Below are 16,593 nucleotides of genomic sequence, written 5' to 3'. Positions count from 1 at the left end.
ATTTGTGGGCAAAGGCGATCGCATACTGAAACGAATTGCTCCATATGTTATTATTAAACTCCAGATTAAACGCGTTCATAATACCTCGTGACTTTGATTAAATTGAACGTTGTCCATTGCCATGATTTTAGTCGGAAAAATTCTTGGATACAGAAAGCCAAAATACCAAGCTAAAATGTGTAAACAAAAAAATAAAGAAGTACATCTCAAAATTTCGACTGAAATTGCTGAAAACCGAATAAACACTTATCGCATTGAAAACGATTACATTATGTTGATATTGGTATACATGAAACCAATAGCAACAAGTTTATCGTCTCGCTAAAAAAGGCTACCGCCGATAACACGCATAATAACATAAGTGGTGAGCACAAGGATGATGTAAATTTAGCTATGGCAGAAAGTGAATTGCTTAAGTCTTTCGTTCGAAAATGTATACTAATTGCAATTTTGGTCATAATTATTCATATGCAATCCACTTACTTACGTTGCACTTTCAAAAGTTCAAATACTTTTCAATCGATTAGTGACTAATTCGAACTAGGAACTAATCGGTGGAACACTTGTTGAATCGAGCAATTCAAAAAACTGAAATACTACAAAAAAAAAGTGAGAAATTCGAAGCGATTTCAGTGGAATTAGAATCATGGAAGTTTTAGGAGATTTCAATGCGCAGATTGTTGTTGAATTACATTCCGGGATGAGAGAAAAGAAGAACGTTGTTTCTAAAAACGAATAAACATGTAGAAAGCTGATTCAGCTTTTCTTCTGTTACGTGAATACATTTTCTGTTATCTGTATACATAGTATAAACATTGTAGGAGTAATTATATTTGTGTAAGTATATTTCTGCTGTATCGATGTTTTCCATCTCGTTTAGATATTTATTTCTGTCCAGAATATGTGTGAAGGAAGTATGAACCAAGGAAACACTGTTCTAAATAGTTTCGTTAATTATAACGATAAAAATAATATACGTATCTAAAGATGTATATACGTAAATATAATTTATACAAGGCAGCATAGAATTGGAATAAGTTTGTTTTAATTTTTCGCACAGGAAATAGCAAAACCCGTTTCGAGCACCAAATATGAAAAAAGCGTGAAATTTCGCACGAGGCTAATTCTAGAGTGTCGGTATCAGCGACTCCGCGATCGCAAAAATCTCGCGTCTGCCGCTTCTGTGTAATTACAAGCGTAATTTGCAAAAAAGGCTATGGTATTTTATGAATGTAAATCGTCTCTCGGATTAAATTAATCGGCCGCAATTTCGGAGTTAATTAAAGCTAATTTACCCGGCGCTATCTGCGCGTGTTTTGTAAGAGTTGCGATTAAGCACGTTCGAGCCCTGACACATATTAAAATCGCTCCCTTTTTTCCACTGAAAACGCGGACACGGTGCTAAATTACAAAATTGTTTAGACTGAAAATGGGATATCTCAGTCACGAAAATTTCTTGACGATGAGGCCATGTCGATTCTTGTTATTGCCTATCTTTGATGATTTCGCAAAACTATGTTTTCCTTGGAATTCATTTGATTTGCAATTGTTATTTTGTTTATTACTCGTACTCGGAATCGAGTTTGGTATTAACTCTTGGTTGTTTGGTGAACATATAATATTACAGTGTTGTAATATTATTTGTATCATTTTAAGAGATTGCATAATTTAATTTTCTTACAGTTGAATTCAAGAAGAGTTCAACTTGGTTAGATCTCAATTCTATAAAAATTCAACCATGTTAGCCAAATCCCTTTATAAATAATTCATTGTATGAATTTTGTTAAACCTCAACTACTTGAAAATGTTACTGTGTCAGTACTCAAAATGAGATCGCAACTTCGTTCGAATGAAATTTAAACGATCGTTTATCCAAAATGCAACTTTGCACTGCAACTTTGTCGAGTACAATACGGAAGTGTAACTCAGTAATGCAATTTTGTGCGAATGGAACCGTACAGGAACGGATACCTGTAGCGATCGTTTAAAGAGAAATTCATTAATCATTTGATCGCAATTTTACGCGAGCGCGGTTGCATGGAAATCGATCTTTACAAAAATGAAACTTCATGCAAATGCGTAACGAGCTGATTAATTATGCGTGGCGTCCTGCGCCAAGGATAAATTCGCGCAGCATCGATTTCTCGCGAACGATCGTCCCGCCAGTAAGTAGACAGCGAGCGCGTTAAATGATTCATTTACGGCTGCTTCATTGCCTCCCGTGTCTCTCCCCCAGCCCCTCCCCTTTATCCGTCTCGCGGACTCGTTGAAAATCTGCACGCCGCTTTCCGTTTATCGCGAAACTGACTCATTTGCTAGCCACCGGCTTTGTTATAATTTTCTCCTGTCCCCGGCCCTCTCCTCGCCCTTATCACTTCTCTCGGCGGTCTGCTGCGCGCACCGCGAATATCTCCCTTACATGGCGACATACACCTCGTGCACGCGCGGCGCACCGCGCCGCGCGTTAAATTAATTGGAGTCCTTTGTCGCCGCGCCGCTGACGAATATCGGTGGCATTTCAACGGTGATTCTCCTGCGCTTTTCAACCGAGGAAAATCGAGTGACTGTTATGTTCAGTCGCGGAATGTTTCTGTGTCAATTAGTCGCGCTATAGTCATTGAACTGAATGAGTCCGTTTTGAAAAACGTTTCAGTTTAAGGTAACCGTACCCTGTTACTAAGGTGGCCAGCTGTAGTTGCACTTTTCTCCGTCTTTTCTCTTGATTTCGAACGTAGAAACGATTCCCGAATGATCTTGTTGGGGAAGAACATTCTGAAAAACGAGAGAAGTGAGCGTATTCTGATAATGTGATTTAAAATAAGAAAAATGTCGATAAATCGAACGATTGACATTTTGTACCAATTACTGCGTTAGACATTATACGAAATACACGTTGCACTGTGAATTTAGATTTAACATGTTAAAATTCTATTATGAAGGATGAGAACATGAAAAACTAATGAAAATAATGAAATGGAACATCTTCGATTGTACGATAAGACACAGATTATTCAATAAATTTTGTATACTCGTATTTATCAGACAACTTTTTATATCTGCAATAATAGCTTCGAGTTGTTCTAATTCGTTTATCATTTCTGCAACCTTCCCTTCCTGCTTTTAGTGGCTCACAGTTCCGACATTTACATAAATGTTGAAATTTTTCTTGAAATTGGACAGCCTAACCCAAAATCCAACTGTGTCACGCGATAGAGTGGCCTTTCCCCTACCGGAAACTATTGAAAGAATATAACGCAACATCGTTTTTATTTCCGTGCCAGAAACTATATAATAGTTCCGTGGGACACGAAAGGTCTTTCTTTAGTGACTCTCAACGCGTTAAACGTTATTTAAACATATTCAAATTGTTGGGATATCATTGAAATATACGTTATCGTATTCGGAAGAATCCGCAGGAGTTTTGCCCGCGGGAAACGATAGCGTAGCTTCCGCGGTTACGGTGCAACGATTTGTTAAAGTTGAAGATTAATGATGCACCGGTGATAATTACAGTTTGCGCTTTAAAATATCTTGCCAAGCTGTTAATATTTATTCCCTTACAAGCAACATTGAAATGTCAGCGTTCTGGAAACCATTCCGGATTTATTCTCGTTACGTGCCGTTGAATCATTTCGCTGTTTCATGTCTCTACGAATTGTATATCGAGTTTCTTTGGTTGTCCTGACGCAAATTATTTGTACCGAAGACGATACAGAATATCGTCCGACAACCAGGTGACGCAATTTCCTGCGATTTCCGTTTCACGTAATACAGGTAAGGAGACCATGGTAGCTTATTAAAATGCAAATTGGTGAATTCTTTATCGAATGTCAACATACCGCGACGACAGTCGACTTTTTTTTGCTAAACTTTTTCCGTGACGCATGAAACTAGTTCAGAAGAACCGAGAATCATCCTAACTTTGATTATGTTCACATTTTGGGGGACGCTTTACGTTTTAGCAGCACCACCGAAACTCTCAAATTAATAATCATTCACGCATTGCGTCGTCAAATGTCCGATTTGTGGTAGAACTTGAAATATTTTCCGTAATGTTACAATAGTTTTATTACCACCGTGTTCCAATTATCTATTATAATTGACATACATTTCAACTATGCAAAACAAATTGTGTTACGCCATTTGAAAAATAATTACAATTGCATTTTGTAACTGCACCGTGCACTTATGCAAGAGTATCTATTTGCATCTGCAATTTTTCTCTATTTCCAATAGAAATAATGTTATCTATGTTTACATTTAACGTTATTTATTCTGGCTTATATAGCATAATTGTTAGAGTTTATCAATGTGTTTAATATAATATAATTATTATAATTTATCAATGTGTTTAATATAATATAATTATTATAATTTAATAGTGTATCTAATATAATACATTTGTTCTAATTTAATAATAAATTTAATACAACAATTGTTACAATTTATAATCTATTTGATACGATATAATTTCCATAATTTACTAGCCTACACTACATTATTATAGTAATATTACTAATATGCTACATAATGTGATAATGGCGTATTTGATAAAATACAGTGGTTAAAGTTGAATACTTTATTTGAGATGCTATAATTGCTATAATTTTAGAATGTATCAATACAAAACAATTGTACGTATTTAATAGCAAACTACAATTATCATTCCATTGGCAAAAGAATCGCCTCAAAGGGGTTGGTGTTCGAAAAAAGCCTGTTTCCCGCGCTTGGGCCACTGTGGCGGCGCTGGGACTCCTCTAAGCATCGGTATAGCGCCCGGCACAGCACGATAGCGTCTCCCACTCGTCTCCTAAATCGTCTGATGTCTCGCGACTCGACTCGAGTCGAGTGTCGAGTCTCCTCGAATCATGCCCACTCTCTTTAACTCGAATCACTCGAGTCATCCCCTCCATACTCGAGCGCGAGCTGAGCGCAAAACTCGTCAGCTGCTCGCCAGTCGTTTCCGCGACGTCGTCCAGGAACTATTCTATGTTTGCGTATCGTTCGATCTCGGATATTCTCGTTTCTTCTCGGCACTTTCGGCGTTCGCACGCGCCCTTTCTAATCCCGTTTGCGTGATCCCAACGCGACGACGAGACTCCCGTTGCCACCCCTCTTTCTTCTCACTATATTGGTCTCTTTCCCTCCTCTCGACCCCTCCATCTCCTCGCAGACCCCTACCAAAACAGCGACGGTCATAGTGGATTTTTCGTGACGATGTGCCGTTGACGGTCGAACAATTACGCAATTAACCGATATCACGACGCGTTGCAACGTAATTCGTACCCGCGATAAGAACCAGCATGACGGAGGCCACCTGCGAGGACCCCCTCGTAGACGCAATGCGGAACCAAGGAGTCGTCCTGCTACCGGAAGCCTGACCCTGCGGACCGCTTCCGAGATGGGTCTCGCAGGTAATCATGTTTGTACCTAGTCGATGGAATTTATAGTAGTTTTTATGCTTTTAACACTAGAAGCAACTGTTTTATATTAGTTTATAAAGATAAGAGATAAGCATCGTCAATTGTTTAGTTGTTCAGCGTATAATAGACTAGATAATTATTTCAAGTTCGTTAATGCTAATGCGACTTAGAAAATAATATATGCTAATATTATTCTTATTTATATCGTACTCTATTTTTTAATGTCTATATATTGATCGTTTATTTCTAAAAATACAAAATATTATTTGTTACGTATTGCTTGTTTGTTATCAAAATACAAAATGATGAATTGTTCGCCGTGGATCGATCGTCGATTTGCAAGATGCAAATATGGTTTTTTGGATCTAAATAGTATGCACATAGCTTCCTTCATGAATAATGATTATTTCGATGTGAAATAGCGATGGCTTCGAGTCAAATGAATTTTGTTACAGAAATACAGCAATCGGTTTTTGCAGACGATAGAGATGGTATACAAATGGAGAGCTTCCTTATCAAATTAATAATTATTTTGATGCAAAGTAGTGTTCGCTTGAAAAGAGTTTATGAAGTTTGTTTAATAAATGCCGACTCTCTAAAGAAGAGGATACACCGGCGAGTTAGAGAAGTAGGATGATTAATGGGCTTATTGACGATTCGCCTTTAACCTGGCTCCACTCTCTTTCTCTTTCTTTTTCTGCTTGCGACAGCTAGCTGCCATGTGCGTGCTTGTTTGCTCGCGGCTCGAGGTTTTATTATTATTGAGCTCTCTGTTTCTTTTCGACGGTTCCGAGCTGAGATTTCGAGTTGATTTTTAGATCTGGGCCGATCTCGTTTGTGTACAATTTACATAATTTTTGCTGGGGTTTCCGTCATTTTCACTTTGGTGAAAATAATTCGAGCCTCGTGCGCGTGATACGTTTCTAAATTATGTTATGGTAATTATATTATACATATATATAAATCATATCATAGTGATTAACTTATAATCTGAATTATGATATAATAATTTAATTATAACGTAAATCATTTCACAGTAATTAAATTATAATAAAAATTATATAAATTGTACTATAATACTAATGACCGGTAATAGTGGGAATACTTTCGAAAATTGTGCACGGTATTGTTTATTCGCTAAGTGAACTACAGTATTATTTGATGGTTATTGAACATACAATTCAATTATCATCTAAATTTTAAATAAGTGATCGTTTATAGTGAAACGTATTTCTATTCATTTCATGAATCGTGTCTGATTTTTCATCCACGTTCAACTCAAACAAAGTCATTAACAGATTTAATTACATTTTAATAATGACTCGGAAAGGTATAATTGTCTCTCTAATGAGAGCAGAAGGCTTGTTCGCGTAGAACTCCCGTGGAACTAGTCCAGTTAGTTGACATAGTATTTATCATTAATATATCTTTTATTATCTGTTATTATTTATATAATATTTATCTGTAAGTTGTATTTAACTTTTATTATTAACTCTTAATCATTACAGTTAACACACTCCTTATGAATTTTAAGTCAACCATTTAAAAGCTTCGTTTTTCAATTAATTCCACTGTTACATCGCCTCATAAATATTTTTCTATTCAATATATGAACTGTATTTATTAATAAAATAAGCAATTCATCGTAATCAATCGTACGCTCACTGTTATATAGTTGTTGCAATTTCTCGCCGTTTGTCAAGTATTTAATCCAAGTACGATGTGCGGTTGATAAGTGCTGATAAGGGCACTGTTACACACCGATCCCAGAAATAAAAGTCATTTATACCTCAATTTAATGGAAAATATAACATAACAGTAAACATAACATAGGTTGCTACGAATCTAATCGTTAGCAATTAAATTTACAATATTTATCAGAAACTAATTTCGAACGAAATTAGCACTCTGAGGCTGCGGCTGGGTCAACTTTGACTCAAAGTATCAAAATGGTTATTTAAATATTTCATTCATATTTTGATGTATATTCTTATTCATTTAAATATTTTATATTATACACGATGAAATAAAGGAAAACAATTACGCAATGTCCTCATTGCACTTGTCAACTAAAGTGAAACGACTTGCCGCTTGACTCCTTGTGTTTAGTGTTTTCGCTCTGTTCTTTGCTGTTGTTGGCAGTCTAAGACGTAGTACAGTAGTACCGTAATTCATTCCATCGTTTACTCGTCATTCAAGTTTTCGCCTCGCTTATTATCGCACGTATCCATTCAAAATTCTTTCGAAGTATTAGATTCGTGCGAAAAGATCCTTTTTGTAGCAAATATTGTCACGTTTTTACGTTATATATTTATCTGTGATTATAACAGACACACATACCCTGTGTTAAACAGTAAGAGTCAGATCAGATAAATTAGTCAGATCAATCAGATCAGTCAGATTAGCCAGATCAATCATATCAGATCAGTTTTCCTAAAATGGCGGAACAATATACTCAGAAACATTGAAATAGCGCGTAAAATTGTTTACATGCAATACTGTGCGAAGCAGCAAATTTTAGAAAGCACCGCGTTCGGTTCGAAGCACCCGGTACATAACACAACGCTAATCTCTGTCTCCGGAGTTTTCTTTTAAACGGCCTGGTCACGTGGTAATAACAATTACTTCCATAAATGGAAAGGTTTCGCGGCATTGATTGCTATGCTACTCCGCCATATTAGTTTCCCAGCTAATCATTATTTGTCGCATAAATAGTTTTACGCTTAAGTATTGTCCCCAGATACGGAGATAATTGTTATAAAAAGGAACACACGTCCCGCCGCAGGCGTTGTTGCCACGTGTAGACAATCTGCACGTATTTGCAATTTTTTTGCAAAACTTTTTTTCTTTTTCTTTTTTCGTTCCTCCATTGCCCGCACGTCTTATGTAACCGATTCAATTTCAGAAAAATCAACATGGCGAACGACGGGAATCCGTGCATAATCAAATCGAAACCAGTTTGTCATAAAACTTATTCGAATTCTAATGATCTTTCTCATATGGTTTTGAAAAACCATCAACAGTCGCACAATCTTTACACGATCTTGATGACGTTTGTTTTATTTTCTTGTGCAAAAAATCAATTTATAATTCTGCATTTTAATTTTCACATGTAAAAATATAATTTACCTACCATCGTTCATTTATTTGAGAATTTAATTTATAATCCGTTTTAAAATACAATTTGTCCTTTTATTACTTCAAACTTTCTCTGAGATAAAAAATAATGAATTATTTTTTATTTGCAATAGCTATTTCGATTAAGAACTTGTCCGATAATATTCAGCTGCCTGTTGATTTAATTTCTTAATAACGATTCTCCTCATCTCTACAGAGCGAAATCAGCTTCAAGAATGTGCAATATGTAAATCAATTCGTAAACGTTCGAATTGGTAATTTGCTAATTAGATGGGAATTCGGTCAACTGTTGAAGTTATGTGAAGTATGTTTTCAAATAGAGGAACACGGATAATTTTATTCAATTCCGTTTGACTGTTCTAAATATAGAGATGTTATTTTACACGCAAATGATATGTTGCCACGTTTTTTTAAACGTGTGTTGCGATTTTTAGAATGTTCTTTCGCTATTCTAAAAATGTATACATACTAAAATTTTTTAATTTCGTACGACAGTTTCTAATATGTAATTATTACTTTTCCGAACTGTGCTACTGATTTTAGAATGCCAACAGTAAGTTTTTGATTATGTCACAAATTTTAAAAATATATGGAACGATTTTGTAAGGTCATTGTGAAACTTGTGTAATGTTTGTATCAAAATTTGTCGAAATATTTTTAATCATCGTGGACAGCAACGAAGGTTACTATGTCCGATAGATAAGTGTTTTTTCCCATGTTCGACCTTGAAAATCTCTTCCTCAAAATGCCACGAGAAAAAAGGAAGAACAGCCGGTATAATGAGACAGAAAATGGAGACGAATATCTTTCGTATTTTTCAGAAGGCGCGTTTACTCGTCGGACTAACAGTATTAATAATTAATGCGGGCTCTTCTAGCTAAAAGCTTCTTTTACTTGTTAATTCACGGTTCTCCCTTCCGTTCGCTCTCTGGGAAACGGCATTAGCATACGCAAACATAGTAACGCTCGAAAATAGTGACCAATAGCCTAAACGTTATCTTGATTCGACGTGTAATACAGTGATTCGTGGTCCGAAAGAATTACGCCGGGTGCTTAAAAACGAAAAACGCAACAATAAAATCAAACGAAACCATTTGATCGTTTGCTCGATAATTCGGCGACCTTAGAAAATTTTCCACAAGTGATGGAATCTTTCGAGCACATATATCTTATAACTTTACAATGATTTGCAGACGCATAAATATACATATATGCACACGTCAAATTTTAAATATTTATGGAGGTACGATGTTAAATGTTTAAAACAAGTAGACACCCTACTAGAATTCTTTATAAATTTTTCAAATTCGACAAATTTTTTCATTTTAACGAATTCCCTCAATTAGACTTTTCGAAATTAGAAGAATTCTTCAAATTAGTCAAATTTTACATGCAAATTTTTGAATATTCAAAAATAAATGTGTGCCAAAATTTGTTACATATTCTTCTGACAAATTCATAAAATTAGATTCTTTATATTAAACACATTCTTCGATTTAAACAAAGTCTTCGTCATTGTCGAGCACTAAATTTTATATTTCATCCTATTTAATTATTTTGTATTGTTCTGCCGTGCATTTGAATATTTAGAATATTAAAAATGCATACGATTTTCACCAAAGCAATGCGAAACCTCCTAGCGTTTTTGTGCAACATAATGCGTTTTCATCATTCTTATCTTTCGTTCCTTATAGGATTTCAAAACACCATAAGCATTGTACTAAATTCAATATGAATTAAAAGATTGGTTACGACGGCTGGAAAAATGTTTAGAACAGAAATTTCGTACACGGGCTAGCCATTCGCCGCGTTCGTTGACTTATTATCCTTGCTTTCACTTTTTTGCGTAGAACTCTTTCGTTTGGGAATAATTTCTTGCTGGTGTAATTGGGCAACAGCCGAAATTCCAAAAGAATGGGTACGCTGAGTACGATCTGGCAATGGGCAACCATAAATCTTCCGTAGAAACTATGAAAATTGGTCAATGCTTACGGATTTTCATATTACAGGACACAAAGTAAGCTATAAATCGTATCTAATACGATATCAATCATGTGAATATGATTTATTCGAGTGGCGTTTAACTATGGAACGACGTAGCTGAGAGCGTTCAAAATGGCATCCGCCAGATTTATTGATCGATTAATCCGTTTTTTAAGTTCAACAAATTTGATTAACTATGTTTCGTTCGATTATATAACAGACTTCATACATTTACATTGTGAAATTTGTCTAAATTAGAGATTCTATTGCATCTATTTCATTAAAAAGTTGTATTGAACTTATTTCAATAGAAGATTTTGTTGATATTATTTAGGAGCAGCATGCTGTTATATTCAACATTCTAAGAAGATTGAGAAACTGAATAAATATCTACGCAACACTTGTAGCTTGCAATTGGCGTAGGTAGTTTTCGTTTTGCGTAAAAATTTGTAGTTCATCGATAAATAATTTTAACAAACTTCTGTGAAACTAGCTAATGTTGTTCTAGTAGAAGGTAGGCGTGGCTCACGGTTTCCTGTGTCGAATTCGATTTCGTCTGAAGATCGGGAGGTAGGAAGGCGGCCTAGCTTACGAAATGACGATTAATTACTTGGTTCCGTTTCTCAACCGTTTCCTATTTAGAAATTTGTTGACTTTCCACTTATCGACACCTCCAATTTGTTCAGGGACCTCGCAGCACCAATTGATTCACCTGTTTGCTTGATATGAATTGCGAAATTTATCGAATTAGAGAGAGAGAGAGAGAGAGAGGGGGGGGGGAGTTAAATATGGAAACAATAAATCATGAAGAGCGAAGCGGTTAAGATATACTGGAAGAAAAAAGATGGATCAAGAGACGTTTAAAAGACGTGAGGAAGGTCTGGATATTCTAGAAAGTAATACTTGAAAAGACAAACAACTATCAAATACATGAAGAGGTCATCGAAGAAGAAAAGAAAACAAATCAAGAAATAACAAAAAGGGAATAGAAGCTAGATGTAAATGTTGTGTTGAAGAAGAACATTAAAACAGATGAAGAAGTCTTCAATACATGAAAAGCTCGCTGAAGAAGACTCGGAAAGAAGAACGAAAAGATAATAGTAAAGAATAGCAACTAAATAAGGAGGTTGTTGAAGAAGTTATTGAAGAAGTTGTTGAAGAAGTTGTTGAAGAAGTTGCTGAAGAGGTTACTAAAGAAGTTGTTGAAGAGGTTACTAAAGAAGTTACTGAAGAGGTTACTAAAGAAGTTACTGAAGAAATTGCTGAAGAAGTAGCTGAAGAAATGGTTGAAGGTTGCTGAAGAACTTGAGGAAAAACGATGACCGAGTATTCAACAGACGTACGAGTCTGCTGAAGAAAAGCATTAGAGGAGATTAATATGTATTAAATAAACGAAGAGGTTGCCGAAGAGGTTAGAAAATGGATGAAGACGAATAAATAAATCATGAAGAAAATTTCCAAAAGCAAGGCAAACAAGTATGCGATAAACGAACAGATTGTTGAAGAATGTCTACAATAAGCTAGAAGATAAATGAAGATCGACTAAATTAGTGAAAAAATCGCGGAAGAAGATGGACAATTATAAAATACACGAAAAGGTTGCTGAAGAAGATGCGGAAGACAGTAAAATGTAGATAAAGATGAACGTGTAAATTGTTGAGAAAATCGCTAAAAAGGCAAACAAGCATCCAGTGCGTGAAGAAGTTGCTAAAGAAGATTCAGAAGAGGCTAGATGACAAATGAAGATAAAGAACGCAACATAAATAGAGAAGAAAAAGCGAAAGACACGAAGCGGTCGCAGTAGAGAAAAAGAAAAGGAGAGTTGCACGTGAGGTTGGTCCAAGAGAAAAGGAGAAAGAGGAAGAAAAAAAGAACAGACGTGATGTCGGTCGCGCTATTATGTTATATAACCGAATGAACCACTGAATTCCAATCGGCCAGCTGAACACCAATTTCGTATCGAATTACGACGAAATTTCGTCCAGTCGGATCTAACGTGATTTCGACCATTCAGAGGATTCGTTAAAATTCTTTTAAAATGGCGGACGTCATCAGTCCATGCAAAGCATTAAATATTCAATCTTTCCGCTTTCAATCACTGGAAATCGGTTATTCCAGACACAAATTAATTCGTTTACGCATATGCACGCACACTGAGCGCCTTTGTGCACGAAACACAATAAGCTCGCTATGAATTTATGTATTTATGGCAGACATGGACGACCGGAGATACCAGCAGAGTTCACATTATTTTCAATCTGTTCGAAGATACATTTTTAACTTTTTATACGATCGATGTAGAAAATAGTTATCTCGCAAATGTCAAGATTTTTAAGATGCGGAGCGATGATCAATCGATTTTTTTTTTAATGTCAAAGCGAGTGTTCGGAGATTGAGATAATGCTTATGATATATTGCGATAACTTTTAAGTTTGTGAACGTTGGGATTGTTGAAAGTTTAAAGCTTTTGAGCGTTAGTTAATTATGCTCATAGGCGTTTATGGGATAATAGAATGCGTGCTATCATTCTGTCCAGCGCTGCGCAACTTTCCATTCCAAGATCATAACACACTTTATGTATTTCCAAGTTAAATGAGGTTTCTTCACTTTCATTTTCGAGCCACACGAAATACATATTCCCCGCGCTTTCTTTCTATCGTCCTTCTAAATTTCTGCCGGATCTCATTCCGACGACCAGTACGCACAATGACGGACGAGTCCTTTGACCCACCGAGATAAACAATTTCACGAACAAAGATCAACCGCAAAAATTTCCAATTTTTTTTTCAAATAAAATTAATATTTTACAACACCATTGGCTTATTCTTTATTTATTTAAATTATTATATACAGTACCAGTCTTTTTCGCGAATATCATTTTAACAGAAGTAACGATGACACATTTTTCAATCAAGAATTGTACGAACTATAGATAAATTGTTTATACCTGAATTGCAATACTGAATTTTTAAGTCTTTACTGATTTGATATTTCCATTACGGACTACTATAAATACTGAATAAATGAATCTTTTCGGAGATGATACGAGGAAAAAAGATAGAGTTTAAAAGTTGTCCAGCGGCAGACAGTTATGTTTTCGACAAATATATCTTCGCGCGTGTGCTGCGAATACGATGCATTTGCAATTATATGCGAAAATTGAATCTGTATTGCATTGGAGATCAGAAGTGGATCAAGGTTAGAGAACCAATATTCGCAAACACGTATCTTGAGGCTAATTAATGTGCTACCATCAACAGATTTTTGTATTATATAAGACGAATCGAATTATAAGACGAATCCATTGCAAGGCTAGTTATTCTAATGCGATTGTAATTCGTCATATTATAATTATTTAGCAAATCACTCCGCCATATCATCGACAAAAAATGATAGAATTAATGTTCACCGATTAATATTTTGCTCGTGTAAGACTATCGGATAGCCTGGCGGCCATCTTTAATTCCTGAAGTTATGCGTCGATTTATGCCGTCAATGAAATATAGTTTCTGAGACCCGAAAATTTCATTTCTCTATTCGAATTTCACTGCTCGAAGCTATATTACGTTACGTCACCAGCTTTGTCGTGATTCATTTCGCTCATCATCTCCGACAAATATCTAGATACGTCCAGGCGACGCCATTATGGTACCGGTCGTCACACGCCGAAATACCGGTGTGTTTGTCAAATAGAAATCACACAACGTTCCACGTGAAACTCATTATATAAAATGCCAGCGTGGATTGTTATCGCGGAGTTAATATTTAAATTATTCGGAACAACGAATTTCAGTCATTTTGCAACATCCATTAATACCTCATAGGTTTCTGGAGTTGGAAAAATTATTCAAGCGGACGTCAGACAATTATTTGACAAGGTCGACGTAAAATTGCAACATTTCAAGTTCGTTAAATAATTACATACGTTTGTTAAAATTGCGACATTGAATTGAAATTGCAACGTAGAATTAAAATTTGCAATATTCAGCTAAGATTTCATTTAAAGTTGCACATAAAATTTAAATTAAAATTAAATTTAAGTCTAATACAAAATTGTGTAGTGAATTCAAATTTGCTACACAGAATTAATTACGTCGTTCAAAGTCCTTTAATAATTTGCGTGAAAATTCCAAAATTTTGTGTACTTGTTTTGCAAAATCCAAACGCAAAATTGGAATCTTTGTGCACAATTTAAACAGCATGTGGATCACAGCTGTTCTACCAGTTTTTAAGTTAGAGTTGCAATTTAAATTTCCTAAGTGAAGAGTGAATTCGATTTTAGCGTGATATTCAGTCGTTTCAATTCGAATATCATCATCGGGTCAATGTAGTTCTTATGGACGTTTAGAATCTCAATTCGAAAATCCAGAGCGATTTTAATAAATCTTTAGTAGCTTCGGTAAGCTAATTATGTCTTAGGAAAGTGAGCCTCGATGCATATGCAGACGTTTTCATTTCGATTTAATCTTCAGGTATGATGCTACATTGCATATTAAATTACAGAACATTGAATTGCTAATTGTCGTTTTATTTGTTGTTAGTTCTCCATTATTACATTCGAGATGTAATTTCATACACAGATGAAATAGTTAACAATGAATTATTCATGTGCTCGTCAACCATTTTCTGCGACAGCGCCAAATTGAAATTTTGCTCTTTACTGATAGACTGAGAGATGGATTAACAATGGTGAGGAATATATATTTTCATTCGCGTAACTTTCTCTAAGAATTTTCTTGTATGCTAAATTATTTAATTGATTGAAACATGTGTTCGTATCTCGATTCAGACTTTCTATGTTTTAAGTAACTTTTACTTGCGTCAATTAGTACCAAATGCGTCAGGATTCTTTGGTCACGCTAGAACGTAATTTATCTTAGTTTGTGTTTGAAATTACAAAGAAGACTATCAAATTGTTCGCTAACATCCAACATTCGATATTAAGTAATAAAACATGGCTTAAATTCGCCATATTAGGTCGACGTATCTCAAAAGCGCGACAGATTTAAAAATTTATAGTTGATATTCAAATTTTTACGCAGAAAACAGCATATATTATACTATCTTAGCATAACTCATACTAAAAGCGCGTGTATTTTTCGAAAATCCAAAAATCATCTGTAAGAAACAAACTTTTATTTAAATTCATATTACGGCAAACCGAAACAAATTAATCAAAAAATTATTTAAATTCAATATGATGTTACAACTTTTCCCACGATATTGAAACTTCTCCCACGATACGAACGAACATTTTCCTCATTGCACAAATTATTGCTTTCGCTTTATCGCGCGTGAAGAATGGCGCGAATTTTCAAAAGCGACGGACGACTCTTCGGCGCCGCGTTGCAGCTTGTTTTTGTAGTCGAGGAATTTATTAACGATAATGGACGGTCTATGAATAGTGTCCATTAAACGTGACATTAATTTAAGAGCAAACATGGCGGAGTTATGAGGAAAATGGCGGAAAAACGAAAGCAACCGAGAAAGAAAGAGAGAGACAGAGAAATTGCGTAAACGCTTGAAACGCAATCTTTGCCGGCTAGCTAATTATGAAAATTAGTTCTGTCAGCTTCGTCGTCGTCGATCGTCGCGGCCGCGTGGTGGTGGCGACGAAAAAAAAAGGAATGGCGGCCTTTTTTTGTGTGTGTATGCCGCGGCGAAAGAAATCTTTAGTGGAGCGATAAAAGGCATCGACATCGCGAGAGCGAGCGAGAAACGTGGAAAGTTTTCCACGCGTGAAGGATGCAGCCGCTCGCGTTCGCATGTTTTTCCATCCGTTTCTGATTAATTGTTTATTAAACGGCTCGTCGTGCCGCCAGTTATTTGCTCCGCGAGATACGCACGCCACACGTGCACCAGTTTCGTTTTCGTTCCAGCGTTTAGAACTTTCAGAAGTTCCATCTATCCCTGGAAAATCTAATCGCAATTTCATAATTTAAATTTTTCTTTTTCATTAATTTTTCATGAAGTCGCCGATTATTTCATAAACGTGGCTCCTACAACGATTTCATACACTAAGCTTCATTATTGAAGTTGTTGTATTCAC

The 16,593-nt window shown here is 35.6% G+C and overlaps 1 protein-coding gene across 5 annotated transcripts in view; it reads left to right on the top strand.

Moving 5' to 3' along the window:
• Positions 1-16,593, top strand: part of Hnf4 (Hepatocyte nuclear factor 4) — a 51,381-nt gene that overhangs the window by 10,435 nt on the left and 24,353 nt on the right. The window contains exon 1 of one of the 5 annotated variants that reach the window (XM_078185915.1): positions 4,934-5,422. The exons of 3 other annotated variants lie outside the window; for them this stretch is intronic. Coding sequence is in view for 1 of the 2 variants with exons in the window: in XM_078185914.1 (XP_078042040.1) it covers positions 5,402-5,414 (13 nt within the window). In the remaining variant the exon portion in view is untranslated. Of the gene's footprint in view, positions 1-4,933; positions 5,423-16,593 lie in introns of those variants that run through there. One more of the 5 variants, XM_078185914.1, reaches the window with a different exon arrangement.

The sequence above is a fragment of the Augochlora pura genome, chromosome 7, assembly GCF_028453695.1.
Source record: "Augochlora pura isolate Apur16 chromosome 7, APUR_v2.2.1, whole genome shotgun sequence".
NCBI classification, from domain to species: Eukaryota; Metazoa; Arthropoda; class Insecta; order Hymenoptera; family Halictidae; genus Augochlora; species Augochlora pura.
This window is presented reverse-complemented; position numbering and strand designations above follow the sequence as displayed.